The 13376-nt window shown below is 39.9% G+C and overlaps 1 protein-coding gene across 1 annotated transcript; it reads left to right on the forward strand.

Moving 5' to 3' along the window:
- Nucleotides 1-4508: 4508 nt before the first annotated feature.
- LOC126084586 (olfactory receptor 11G2-like) lies at nt 4509-13376 on the forward strand. Its single transcript, XM_049899180.1, has 3 exons — nt 4509-4542; nt 11186-11227; nt 12409-13376. The coding sequence occupies exon 3, from the start codon at nt 12429-12431 to the stop codon at nt 13374-13376; it is 948 nt and encodes a 315-aa protein (XP_049755137.1). The 5' UTR covers nt 4509-4542; nt 11186-11227; nt 12409-12428.

Consider the following 13376-nt stretch of genomic DNA (forward strand, 5'->3'; position numbering starts at 1 on the left):
ATTTCTGTGTGTTCCATCTGGCGAGGTCCATGTGTATAGTCGCTGTTTATGTTGGCGAAAGAAGGTATTTGCAACGAAGAAGTCGTTGATCTTGCAAAACTCTATCATTCCATCTCCAGCATTGTTTCTATCACCAAGGCCATATTTTCCAACTACTGATCCTTCTTCTTTGTTTCCAACTTTCACATTCCAATTGCCAGTAATTATCAATGCATCTTGATTGCATATTCGATCAATTTCAGACTGTAGCAGTTGATAGAAATCTTCTATTTCTTCATCTTTGGGCCTAGTGGTTGGTGTGTAAATTTGAATAATAGTTGTATTAACTCATCTTCCTTGTAGGCGTATGGATATTATCCTATCACTGACAGCATTGTACTTCAGGATAGATCTTGAAATGTCCTTTTTGACAATGAATGCAACATCTTTCCTCTTCGAGTTGTCATTCCCAGCATAGTAGACTATGTGATTGTCCTATTCAAAATGGCCAATACTAGTCCGTTTCAGCTCACTAATGCCTAGGATACCGATGTTTATGCATTCCATTTCATTTTTCACTCTTCCCAATTTTTCTAGATTCGTACTTAGTATATTCCAGGTTTCGATTATTAATGGATGTTTGCAGCTGTTTCTTCTCATTTTGAGTTGTGCCACATCAGCAAATGAAGGTCCCGAAAGCTCTACTCCATCCATGTCATTAAGGTTGACTCTACTTCAAGGAGGCAGCTCTTCCCCAGTCATCTTTTGAGTGCCTTCCAACCTGGGGGGGCTCATCTTCCAGCACTATATCAGACAATGTTCTACTGCTATTCATAAGGCTTTCGTTGGCTAATGCTTTTCAGAAGTAGACTGCTGGGTCCTTCTTCCTAGTCTGTCTTAGTCTGGAAGCTCAGCTGAAACCTGTCCTCCATGGGTGACCCTGCTGGTATCTGAATACCGGTGGCATACCTTCTAGCATCATAGCAACACACAAGCCCCCACAGTATGATAAACTGACAGACAAAAGGCTTTGATTATAAGTGACAAATTCTCCAACCAATGTTTCTGTCTGAGAGATAAATGTAACTAAAACCTCTGTATCTCTAAAGCCTTGATATTGTGAATAGTTGTCATATACCTGGAATAAGAATAAGCATTTTATATTGAAAAAGGGTTAAGTATCATATAATCTAACTCTCTTATACTTCATAAAGGTTAAAAGATTCCACTGGAGTGACTAAGCAACTGTGTTGCAATGCTAAACCTAGAATCTCTATCCCACCCTTTCTCCTACTTCTACATCCAGGACTATGAGGTCCTAATCAGCTCAGGACAGGAAACCATCTAGGGAGGAATATGTTCTACCACCCAGCACATTCAGTCTCCCATTACTTCCTTTAAATAGAATTCCCCTTAAGCCTGGGTGAACTCTCTAGTAGCCTCAAGTCATTTGGAACCTTTCTTGTGTATGCCAGCTCCTCAAATTTCATCTTACAGGTTTTGTAAAGTTCAAATGAAGTAACTGGTAAGTATCTATCTACTTACCTACCTCCTTCTCTCTCTCTCTCTCCCTCTGTTGTGTGTATATATATATATATATATATAATATACACAGATCTGTATATGTAGAGAAAGGGTATACATATTTTCTGTGTTTGTGACAGTGTAGACAATCATCTTTAACAGATATTTACATAATACCTACTTTCTTCCTCAGACTCTGCTGGGCATGGGCATAAACAGTGAGCATGAAAGCAAAGACCTGATTCAGGAAAGAATTTGGCTGTTTTTAGAAACAAAAAGAAGGGACAAAGTTATATTACTGAAGAGTTGTGTTGGGGAAGACTATGAGCATATGAGTGTGTCATTGTGTGTGTCTGTGTGTAGAGAGACATACTGATGACTTTGGAAACTCATTTCAGTAACTTAGCTGAAAGCTGGCCCAGCAGTCCTGAGTTAGCTCGTAGAAGACCAGGCTGATTCCAGCTGCTGGCCTATAGAGGCCCCTGCTTTCTAACAAGGTCACTTGCTCAATCAAGGAACTTCCATTGTTCCCTAGTCACCTTGATGGTCTTTGGTTTCCTGTCCCTGTTAGAACAGGAGTCAGAAAACTGTGGTTCATGTGTCAAATCTGACCTGCTGCCTGTTTTTATATTATAGCAAGCTAAGAATGTTTTTCTTACGTTTTTAGATGGCTGGAAGAATCAATTGGAGAGTAACATTTCATAAAACATTTGACATATGTGATGTTAACTATATGAAATTCAAATTTCAGTGGACATAAAGTTTCTTTAAATTCCAGCTGTGATCATTTATTTAGGTAGTATACATGGCTACTTTTGCACTACAAAAATGGAATTGAGTTGTTATGACACAGACTATATGGTCCACAAGCCTAAAATATTTAAGAAAATTTGCCCACTCCTGGTATAGGGCTTTATAGGAGTGGGGGAGTCCTTCTCTACCTTGGTGAGAACAATCCAAATATGCACACCTCTCAGCGGGATCATGAGAGCTCAGAGGAGGGTGGGCCCCCTGTTACTTTTTGGCTTGTCAGTTTTTCTCCAATGAACCCTATTTTATATGTGCAGAGCTTATAGTAGTAGAGCATATACGCACACCGCATTTGCAGAACACTGTGTTTGTGACAGACAATGAATGAGTGAGAGTTTGATTGATACAACCATGAGATGTGGTTGGAGATATTTGTTGTTGTTGTTGTTAGGCACCATCAAGTTGATTCCACTCATAAGAACTCCATGTACAACAGAATGGAACATTGCCTGGTCCTGAGCAATCCTCACAATTCTTGCTTTGTTTGAGCCCATTGTTGCAGTCACTGTGTCAATCGACCTCTTTGAGGGTCTTCCCCTTTTTCACTGACTCTCTACTTTGCCAAGCATGATGTTTTTCTCCAGAGACTTATTCTCCATGATGACATGTCCAAACTACATGAGACGAAGTCTAACCATCCTGGCTTCTAAGGTGCATTCTGGCTATACAGATTTGTTTGTTCTCTTGACAGGCCATAGCATATTCAATATGCTTCACCAACACCAACATTAAAGGCATCATTTCTTCTTGATCTTCTTTACTCATTGTCCAGCTTTCACATACATATAAGGTGATTGAAAATACCATGGCTTGGTGTTAGACACACCTTGGTCCTCAAGATAACACCTTTGCTTTATAACACTTTAAAGAAGTCTTTTACAGCAGATTTGCACAATGCAATATGTCATTTGATTTCTTGACTGCTGCTTCCGTAGGCACTGATTGTGAATTCGAGTTAAATGAAATCATTTACAACTTCAATATTTTCTCCACTTATGATGTTGCTTATTAGTCTAGTTGTGAGGATTTTGGTTTATTATTATTATTATTGATTTGTTATCCATACTAAGGCTGTAGTCTTTGATCTTCATCAGTAAGTGATTCAAGTTCTCTTCACTTTCAGCAATCAAGTTTGTGTTATCTGCATATTGCAGGTTGTTAGCGAGTCTTCCTCCAAACCTGATGCCATGTTCTTCTTCATATAGTACAGTTTCTTGAATTATCTGCTCAGCATGCAGATACAATAAGTATGGTGAAAAGATACAACCCTGGCACACACCTTTTCTAATTTTAAACCATGCAGTATCACATTCTTCTGTTAGAACAACTGCCTCTTGGTCTGTTTAAAGGCTTTACACGAGAATAATTAAATATTCTGCAATTCCCATTCATTGCAATGTCATCCATAATTTGTTATGGAGATGTTTATTATGGAATTATTGTGGAGGTGTTTAGAGGGACCAAATCAAAAACCAATTTTGGGGGGTTTTAGAGATTTTATTTTATTCCAAGAGAATTCGGAAGCTACCTAAAGTCTATGCACAACAGAAGGGAATGATCTGATTTTCTTTGTTTAAAGAGTCACTTGGGCTCTGGCATGGAGGGCAGTCTGTTGTGAGGTAAGGAAGGACCCAATTAAGACACCATCACAGTGATCCATGGGAAAAAAAGACGATTTGAACTAGGGTGGAGGCAGTGTAGATAGGAGAAGCTTAACCAAAGTTTCTTTAACAAGTATTTCATTTCTGATTGATCAGTGGGAACAAGTAGTTCATAAGCTCAGTTAAGTAATTATGAGGCAAAAAAATGAATTTCGAAGATCTATGTCTGACGTTGTCATAGACACACAAGTGAGCATCCATGAGTCATATCTAAGTCATATGAAGAAGGATTATTAATTGCAGTGAGCCATTTTCCTGAACACAAAGAGCAAAGGGATTTCTTTAACCACGGGTGTTTTCTAGGATAACAGGATTCAGGTAAAATTCAACATTGTCAGGTGAAATATATATGTAGTCCTCTAAGTGTAAGTCTAATATAAATACCTCTACAACACTCTACTTCAAGACCTTATCAGTTCTGACCAAAGGTTTACTTGAGCCCACAGTGAAAATGTGAATGAAAGCAAAAAAGCAAGCCAGGGCAATACTTCACTATTAAAGAAAAAGAATAGCAATTGATAATTAAGTCTTTATTTTCTTTCCCAAGATGCTTCAAATATAAACCTGGGTACCTATATTTTTTTTTTATTAACTTTTATTGAGCTTCAAGTGAATGTTTACAAATCAAGTCAGACTGTCACATATAAGTTTATATACATCTTACTCCGTACTCCCACTTGCTCTCCCCCTAATGAGTCAGCCCTTCCAGTCTCTCCTTTCGTGACAATTTTGCCAGCTTCCAACTCTCTCTATCCTCCCATCCCCCCTCCAGACAGGAGATGCCAACACAGTCTCAATTGTCCACCTAATATAATTAGCTCACTGTTCATCAGCATCTCTCTCCTACCCACTGTCCAGTCCCTTTCATGTCTAAAGAGTTGTCTTCGGGGATGGTTCCTGTCCTGTGCCAACAGAAGGTTTGGGGACCATGACCGCCGGGATTCCTCTAGTCTCAGTCAGACCATTAAGTCTGGTCTTTTTATGAGAATTTGGGGTCTGCATCCCACTGATCTCTTGCTCCCTCAGGGGTTCTCTGTTGTGCTCCCTGTCAGGGCAGTCATCGATTGTGGCCGAGCACCAACTAGTTCTTCTGGCCTCAGGATGATGTAGGTCTCTGGTTCATGTGGCCCTTTCTGTCTCTTGGGCTCTTAGTCGTCCTGCGACCTTGGTGTTCTTCATTCTCCTTTGCTCCAGGTGGGTTGAGACCAAATGATGCATCTTAGATGGCCGCATGTTAGCATTTAAGACCCCAGATGCCACATTTCAAAGTGGGATGCAGAATGTTTTCATAATAGAATTATTTTGCCAATTGACTTAGAAGTCCCCTTAAACCATGGTCCCCGGACACCCGCCCTTGCTCCGCTGACCTTTGAAGCATTCATTTTATCCCGGAAACTTCTTTGCTTTTGGTCCAATCCAATTGAGCTGACCTTCCATGTATTGAGTGTTGTCTTTCCCTTCACCTAAAGCAGTTCTTATCTACTAATTAATCAGTAAAAAACCCTCTCCCTCTCTCCCTCCCTCCCCCCCTCGTAACCACAAAAGTATGTGTTCTTCTCAGTTTATACTATTTCTCAAGATCTTATAATAGTGGTCCTATACAATATTTGTCCTTTTGCCTCTGACTCATTTCGCTCAGCATAATGCCTTCCAGGTTCCTCCATGTTATGAAATGTTTCACAGATTCGTCACTGTTCTTTATCGATGCGTAGTATTCCATTGTGTGAATATACCACAATTTATTTAGCCATTCATCCGTTGATGGACACCTTGGTTGCTTCCAGCTTTTTGCTATTGTAAACAGAGCTGCAATAAACATGGATGTGCATATATCTGTTTGTGTGAAGGCTCTTGTATCTCTAGGGTATATTCCTAGGAGTGGGATTTCTGGGTTGTATGGTAGTTCTATATCTAACTGTTTAAGATAACGCCAGATAGATTTCCAAAGTGATTGTACCATTTGACATTCCCAACAGCAGTGTATAAGAGTTCCAATCTCTCCGCAGCCTCTCCAACATTTATTATTTTGTGTTTTTTGGATTAATGCCAGCCTTGTTGGAGTGAGATGGAATCTCATCGTGGTTTCAATTTGCATTTCTCTAATGGCTAATGACTGAAAGCATTTTCTCATGTATCTATCTTCTTCAGTGAAGTGTGTGTTCATATCCTTTGCCCACTTCTTGATTGGATTGTTTGTCTTTTTGTGGTTGAGTTTTGACAGAATCATACAGATTTTAGAGATCAGGTGCTGGTCAGAGATGTCATAGCTGAAAATTCTTTCCCAGTTTGTAGGTGGTCTTTTTACTCTTTTGGTGAAGTCTTTAGATGAGCATAGGTGTTTGATTTTTAGGAGCTCCCAGTTATCTGGTTTCTCTTCGTCATTTTTGGTAATGTTTTGTATTCTGTTTATGCCTTGTATTAGGGCTCCGAATGTTGTCCCTATTTTTTCTTCCATGATCTTTATCGTTTTTGTCTTTATGTTTAGGTCTTTGATCCACTTGGAGTTAGTTTTTGTGCTTGGTGTGAGGGATGGGTCCTGTTTCATTTTCTTGCAAATGGGTATCCGGTTATGCCAGCACCATTTGTTAAAAAGACTATCTTTTCCCCAATTAACTGACACTGGTCCTTTGTCAAATATCAGCTGCTCATATGTGGATGGATTTATATCTGGGTTCTCAATTCTGTTCCACTGGTCTATGTGCCTGTTGTTGTACCAATACCAGGCTGTTTTGACTACTGTGGCTGTATAATATGTTCTGAAATCAGGTAGAGTGAGGCCTCCCACTTTCTTCTTCTTTTTCAGTAATGCTTTGCTCATCCGAGGCTTCTTTCCCTTCCATATGAAGTTGGTGATTTGTTTCTCTATCACCTTAAAAAATGACATTGGAATTTGGATCAGAAGTGCATTGTATGTATAGATGGCTTTTGGTAGAATAGACATTTTTACTATGTTAAGTCTTCCTATCCATGAGCAAGGTATGTTTTTCCACTTGAGTATGTCCTTTTTAATTTCTTGTAGTAGAGCTTTGTAGTTTTCTTTGTATAGGTCTTTTACATCCTTGGTAAGATTTATTCCTAAGTATTTTATCTTCTTGCGGGCTACTGTCAATGGTATTGATTTGGTTATTTCCTCTTTTATGTTCTTTTTGTTGATGTAGAGGAATCCAAGTGATTTTTGTATATTTATCTCATAACCTGAGACTCTGCCAAACTCTTCTATTAGTTTCAGTAGTTTTCTGGAAGATTCCTTAGGGTGTTGTGTGTAAAAGATCATGTCATCTGCAAATAGAGGTAATTCCGGATGCCCTTTATTTCTTTGTCTAGCCTAATTCCTCTGGCTAGGACTTCTAGCACAATGTTGAAAAAGAGCGGTGATAAAGGGCATCCTTGTCTGGTTCCCGTTCTCAAGGGAAATGCTTTCAGGTTCTCTCCATTTAGAGTGATGTTGGCTGTTGGCTTTGCATACATGCCCTTTATTATGTTGAGGAATTTTCCTTCAATTCCTATTTTGGTGAGAGTTTTTATCATAAATGGGTGTTGGACTTTGTCAAATGCTTTTTCTGCATCAATTGATAAGATCATGTGGTTTTTGTCTTTTGTTTTATTTATGTGGTGGATTACATTAATGGTTTTTCTAATATTAAACAAGCCTTGCATTAAAAAAAAAAAATTGCATACCTGGTATAAATCCCACTTGGTCGGGGTGAATTAATTTTTGATATGTTGTTGAATTCTATTGTCTAGAATTTTGTTGAGGATTTTTGCATCTATGTTCATGAGGGATATAGGTCTGTAATTTTCTTTTTTTGTAATGTCTTTACCTGGTTTTGGTATCAGGGAGATGGTGGCTTCATAGAATGAGTTGGGTAGTATTCCGTCATTTTCTATGCCTTGAAATAACTTTAGTAGTAGTGGTGTTAACTCTTCTCTGAAAGTTTGGTAGAACTCTGCAGTGAAGCCATCCAGGCCAGGGCTTTTTTTTTGGGGGGGAGTTTTTTGATTACCGTTTCAATCTCTTTTTTTGTTATGGGTCTATTTAGTTGTTCTACTTTTGAATGTGTTAGTTTAGGTAGGTAGTGTTTTTCCAGGAATTCATCCATTTCTTCTAGGTTTGCAAATTTGTTAGAGTACAATTTTTCGTAATAATCTGATATGATTCTTTTAATTTCAGTTGGGTCTGTTGTGATGCGGCCCTTCCCATTTCTTATTCGGGTTATTTGTTTCCTTTCCTGTATTTCTTTGGTCAGTCTAGCCAATGGTTTATCAATTTTGTTAATTTTTTCAAAGAACCAGCTTTTGGCTTTGTTAATTCTTTCAATTGTTTTTCTGTTCTCTAATTCATTTAGTTCAGCTCTAATTTTTATTATGTGTTTTCTTCTGGTGCCTGATGGATTCTTTTGTTGCTCACTTTCTATTTGTTCAAGTTGTAGGGACAGTTCTCTGAGTTTGGCTCTTTCTTCTTTTTGTATGTGTGCATTTATCGATATAAATTGGCCTCTGAGCACTGCTTTTGCTGTGTCCCAGAAGTTTTGATAGGAAGTATTTTCATTCTTGTTGCATTCTATGAATTTCCTTATTCCCTCCTTGATGTCTTCTATAACCCAGCCTTTTTTCAGGAGGGTATTGTTCAGTTTCCAAGTATTTGATTTCTTTTCCCTAGTTTTTCTGTTATTGATTTCTAGTTTCATTGCCTTGTGGTCTGAGAAGATGCTTTGTAATATTTCGGTGTTTTGGATTCTGCAAAGGTTTGTTTTATGACCTAATATGTGGTCTATTCTAGAGAATGTTCCATGTGCGCTAGAAAAAAAAGTATACTTTGCAGCAGTTGGGTGGAGAGTTCTGTATAAGTCAATGAGGTCAGGTTGGTTGATTGTTGTAATTAGGTCTTCCGTGTCTCTATAGAGCTTCTTACTGGATGTCCTGTCCTTCTCCGAAAGTGATGTGTTGAAGTCTCCTACTATAATTGTGGAGGTGTCTATCTCACTTTTCAGTTCTGTTAAAATTTGATTTATGTACCTTGCAGCCCTGTCATTGGGTGCATAAATATTTAATATGATTATGTCTTCCTGATCAATTGTCCCTTTTATCATTCTGTAGTGTCCTTCTTTATCCTTTGTGGTGGATTTAAGTCTAAAGTCTATTTTGTCAGAAATTAATATTGCTACTCCTCTTCTTTTTTTGCTTATTGTTTGCTTGATATATTTTTTTCCATCCTTTGAGTTTTAGTTTGTTTGTGTCTCTAAGTCTAATGTGTGTCTCTTGTAGGCAGCATATAGACGGATCGTGTTTCTTTATCCAGTCCGAGACTCTCTGTCTCTTTATTGGTGCATTTAGTCCACTTACATTCAGCGTAATTATAGATAAATGTTTAGTGTTGTCATTTTGATGCCTTTTTATGTGTGTTGTTGACAATTTTATTTTTCCACTTACTTTTTTGTGCTGAGACGTTTTTCTTAGTAAATTGTGAGATCTTCATTTTTGTAGTGTTTGCCTTTATGTTTGTTGAGTCGTTATATTTTTCTTGGTTTTTATCTTGAGTTATGGAGTTGTTATACCTCTTTGTTGTTACCTTAATATTTACCCCTATTTTTCTAAGTAAAAACCTAACTTGTATTGTTCTATACCGCCTTGTATCACTCTGCATATGGCAGTTCTATGCCACCTGTATTTAGTCCCACTTTTTGATTATTAATTTATTATTATTTTACATATTGACTTCAGTGATTCCCTGTTATGAGCATTTTTTTTAATTAATCTTAATTTGTTTTTGTGATTTCCCTCTTTGAGTTGATATCAGGATGTTCTGTTCTGTGACCTTGTGTTGTGCTGGTATCTGATATTATTGGTTTTCTGACCAAACAATACCCTTTAGTATTTCTTGTAGCTTTGGTTTGGTTTTTGCAAATTCTCTAAGGTTGTGTTTATCTGTAAATATCTTAATTTCACCTTCATATTTCAGAGAGAGTTTTGCTGGATATATGATCCTTGGCTGGCAGTTTTTCTCCTTCAGTGCTCTGTATATGTCATCCCATTGCCTTCTTGCCTGCATGGTTTCTGCTGAGTAGTCTGAACTTGTTCTTATTGATTCTCCCTTGAAGGAGACCTCTCTTTTCTCCCTGGCTGCTTTTAAAATTTTCTGTTTATCTTTGGTTTTGGCAAGTTTGATGATAATATATCTTGGTGTTTTTCTTTTTGGATCAATCTTAAATGGGGTTCGATGAGCATCTTGGATGGATATCCTTTCATCCTTCATGATGTCCGGGAAGTTTTCTGTCAGCAGATCTTCAACTATTGTCTCTGTGTTTTCTGTCCTCCCTCCCTGTTCTGGGACTCCAATCACATGCAAGTTATCCTTCTTGATAAGAGTCCCACGTGATTCTCAGGGTTTCTTCATTTTTTTGTAATTCTTTTATCTGAATTTTTTTCAGCTATTTTGGTGTTAATTCCCTGGTCCTCCAGATTTCCCACTCTGCATTCTAATTGCTCGAGTCTGCTCCTCTGACTTCCTATTGCGTTGTCTAATTCTGTAATTTTATTGTTAATATTTTGGATTTCTGCATGCTGTCTCTCTATGGATTCTTGCAACTTATTAATTTTTCCACTATGTTCTTGAATAATCTTTTTTGAGTTCTTCAACTGTTTTATCAGTGTGTTCCTTGGCTTTTTCTGCAGTTGGCCTTATTTCATTTCTGATGTCTTGAAGCATTCTGTAAATTAGTTTTTTATATTCTGTATCTGATAATTCCAGGAGTGTATCTTCATTTGGGAAAGATTTTGATTCTTTTGTTTGGGGGGTTGGAGAAGCTGTCATGGTCTGCTTCTTTATGTGGTTTGATATGGACTGCTGTCTCCGAGCCATCACTCAGATATAAAGTGGTTTATTCTATAATTGCTCACTGAGTCTTATCTTGTTTTGTTTTCTTTCAATATACTTGAATGGGCTACTAGATTGTGCTGTCTTGTTTGTTGTAGCCCTTGACTTACTTATGACCTATTACTAGCTGGTTTGGGCTGTTGCCAGATATATATGCCTGAGTCTATTCACTATTCTTGAGTAGAATCTGATTTTGGGTCATCAAGTGTGTGCTGCACCCTAACACCTATCCACCTTGGGAAGTAGTGGTGACAGTTGTGTGCACCAGATTCTAGTAGCAGCTGGGGTTCACCCTCCAGGGGGGGCAGGATGCTGACAGGCTTCCCCCAAGTGTCAGTGAGGTAGGTGTGTCTCTATTTCTATAGCACCTTGGTGGGAGGGCACTGCAGCTGTACCTTAGGCCCCCAATGCAAGTACCTCTACTGATTTGTAGATGTCACCCTCCTTAGACCCCTAAGGCAAGAGGCTAGGTGGTCTGGGGGGAGCTTCAGCCCTCAGTTCCCTGTTGTGCGTCAGTTAGGGCTCTGTTGAATAAGCAGAGATATCAGACCTGGGAAACTTGTTTTTCCAGAAAATCTGCTAAAAAAAAAATGCAGTCAGATCCCTATCAGAACTGCCTTTGGATTATAACCACCACCTTGTTCCCTGTAAGGATGAAAGTCCGAGATTTGGATCATATATGCTTGGCGGTAGCTGGTTCTGTGTTTTCAGTCCAATTAGGGATGGATTTTTGGTCCCTGAGTTTTTTGTGGTTCCTTCTCTCAGGCCGGAAGAATGGGTTAGGAAAAGACCAAAAAAAAAAAGGGGGGGGGAAGCAAAGCCGTCGTGAAGCCAGAGTCGTTCTCCTTCTGGCTCAGGAAATTCCAATGTTAATGAAACCGCCTGGGAAGGGTGGGGGAGGGTTCAGAGAAATAGGAGAGTAGCACCTCGGAATGTAGCCAAAGTTACTTATCTTGCTTGGAATGACTATTTTATCTGAGATTCCTGAGGGGCGTGTCGCCTATGTGTGCTGGCTGTGTGGAGATTGCCCCCAAGTGTCTGGCCCGCTGAAGCCGCGGTCAGATCCTCCGCTGCCAGTCTAAAGCCCAGCGTCAAGGTTCCCCTGCTGGGACGCTGCACTCCCGGCTCCAAAACCGGTCACTGCTTTCTGGGGATTTCTCCCACCAGCTGCGTCACCACGCAGCCCACGTGGACCAGCTGGGCCCCCTCCCGGGGTGAGTTCAGGGGGGTAGGGCTGCTCCCCTTGTTTGCGCTGTCATGAGATTTTGAGTTCAGCTCCCCTGGGCCCAGACCTAAGCCCGGCGCCAAGGTTACCTGACTGGGACGCTGGCTCCAGGCTCCGAAAACAGTCGCTGCTTCCCCATATTTGTTCGTTCTCCATCTCTAAATCTGTGTTTGTTGTTCAGGGTTCGTAGAGTGTTATGTATGTGATTGATTCACTTGTTGTTCCGAGTCTTTGTTGCAAGAGGGATCCGAGGTAGCGTCTACCTAGTCTGCCATCTTGGCCCTACCTCCCTGGGTACCTATATGTTTTTACATTCTTATTCTGTATTTGTTGGTCTTTTACAGCTCACAGACACATGAAAATCTTTAACACCCCCAACAACTCCAAGACCATCACTGGCTTCATCCTCCTGGGCTTCCCTTGCCCCAGGGAGGGTCAGATCCTCCTCTTTGTCCTCTTCTCTGTTGTCTACCTCATGACCATTGTGGGGAACAGTTCCATCATCTGTGCTGTGCGCTGGGATCAGAGACTCCACACTCCCATGTACATCCTACTCGCCAACTTCTCCTTCCTGGAGATCTGCTATGTCACCTCCACTGTGCCCAACATGTTGGCCAATTTCCTTTCTGAGACCAAAGTCATCTCCTTCTCTGGGTGCTTTCTCCAATTCTACTTTTTCTTCTCCCTGGGTTCTACGGAAAGCTTTTTCTTGGCAGTTATGGCGTTTGATCGATACCTTGCAATCTGCCAGCCTCTACACTATCCAACCATTATGACTGGATGTCTCTGCACCAATCTTGTGGTCAGTTGCTGGATATTTGGTTTCCTCTGGTTTTTGTTTCCTATTATCATCATTTCCCAAATGTCCTTTTGTGGATCCAGGATTATTGACCACTTCCTATGTGACCCAGGTCCTCTTCTAGCACTCACTTGCAAAAGAGCTCCTGTGATGGAGCTTGTCTTCTCCACTTTAAGTCCTCTGCCCCTCATTATTCTGTTTCTTTTCATCATGGGGTCCTACACCCTCATCCTAAGAGCTGTACTAAGAGTCCCCTCAGCAGCTGGGAAAAGAAAAGACTTCTCTACCTGTGGGTCTCATCTGGCTGTGGTTTCACTTTTCTATGGCTCAGTACTGGTCATGTATGGGAGTCTATCATCTCAGGAAGAAGACGGAATGCAGAAAATTGTGACCCTATTTTATTCTGTCATGACCCCACTCCTTAACCCAGTGATATACAGTCTTAGGAACAAAGATATGAAAAGAGCCCTGGCAAATTTCTGGGAATACAAAAAACAGTGCTAA

Source organism: Elephas maximus, chromosome 10 (assembly GCF_024166365.1).
Source record: "Elephas maximus indicus isolate mEleMax1 chromosome 10, mEleMax1 primary haplotype, whole genome shotgun sequence".
Classification (NCBI taxonomy): Eukaryota; Metazoa; Chordata; class Mammalia; order Proboscidea; family Elephantidae; genus Elephas; species Elephas maximus.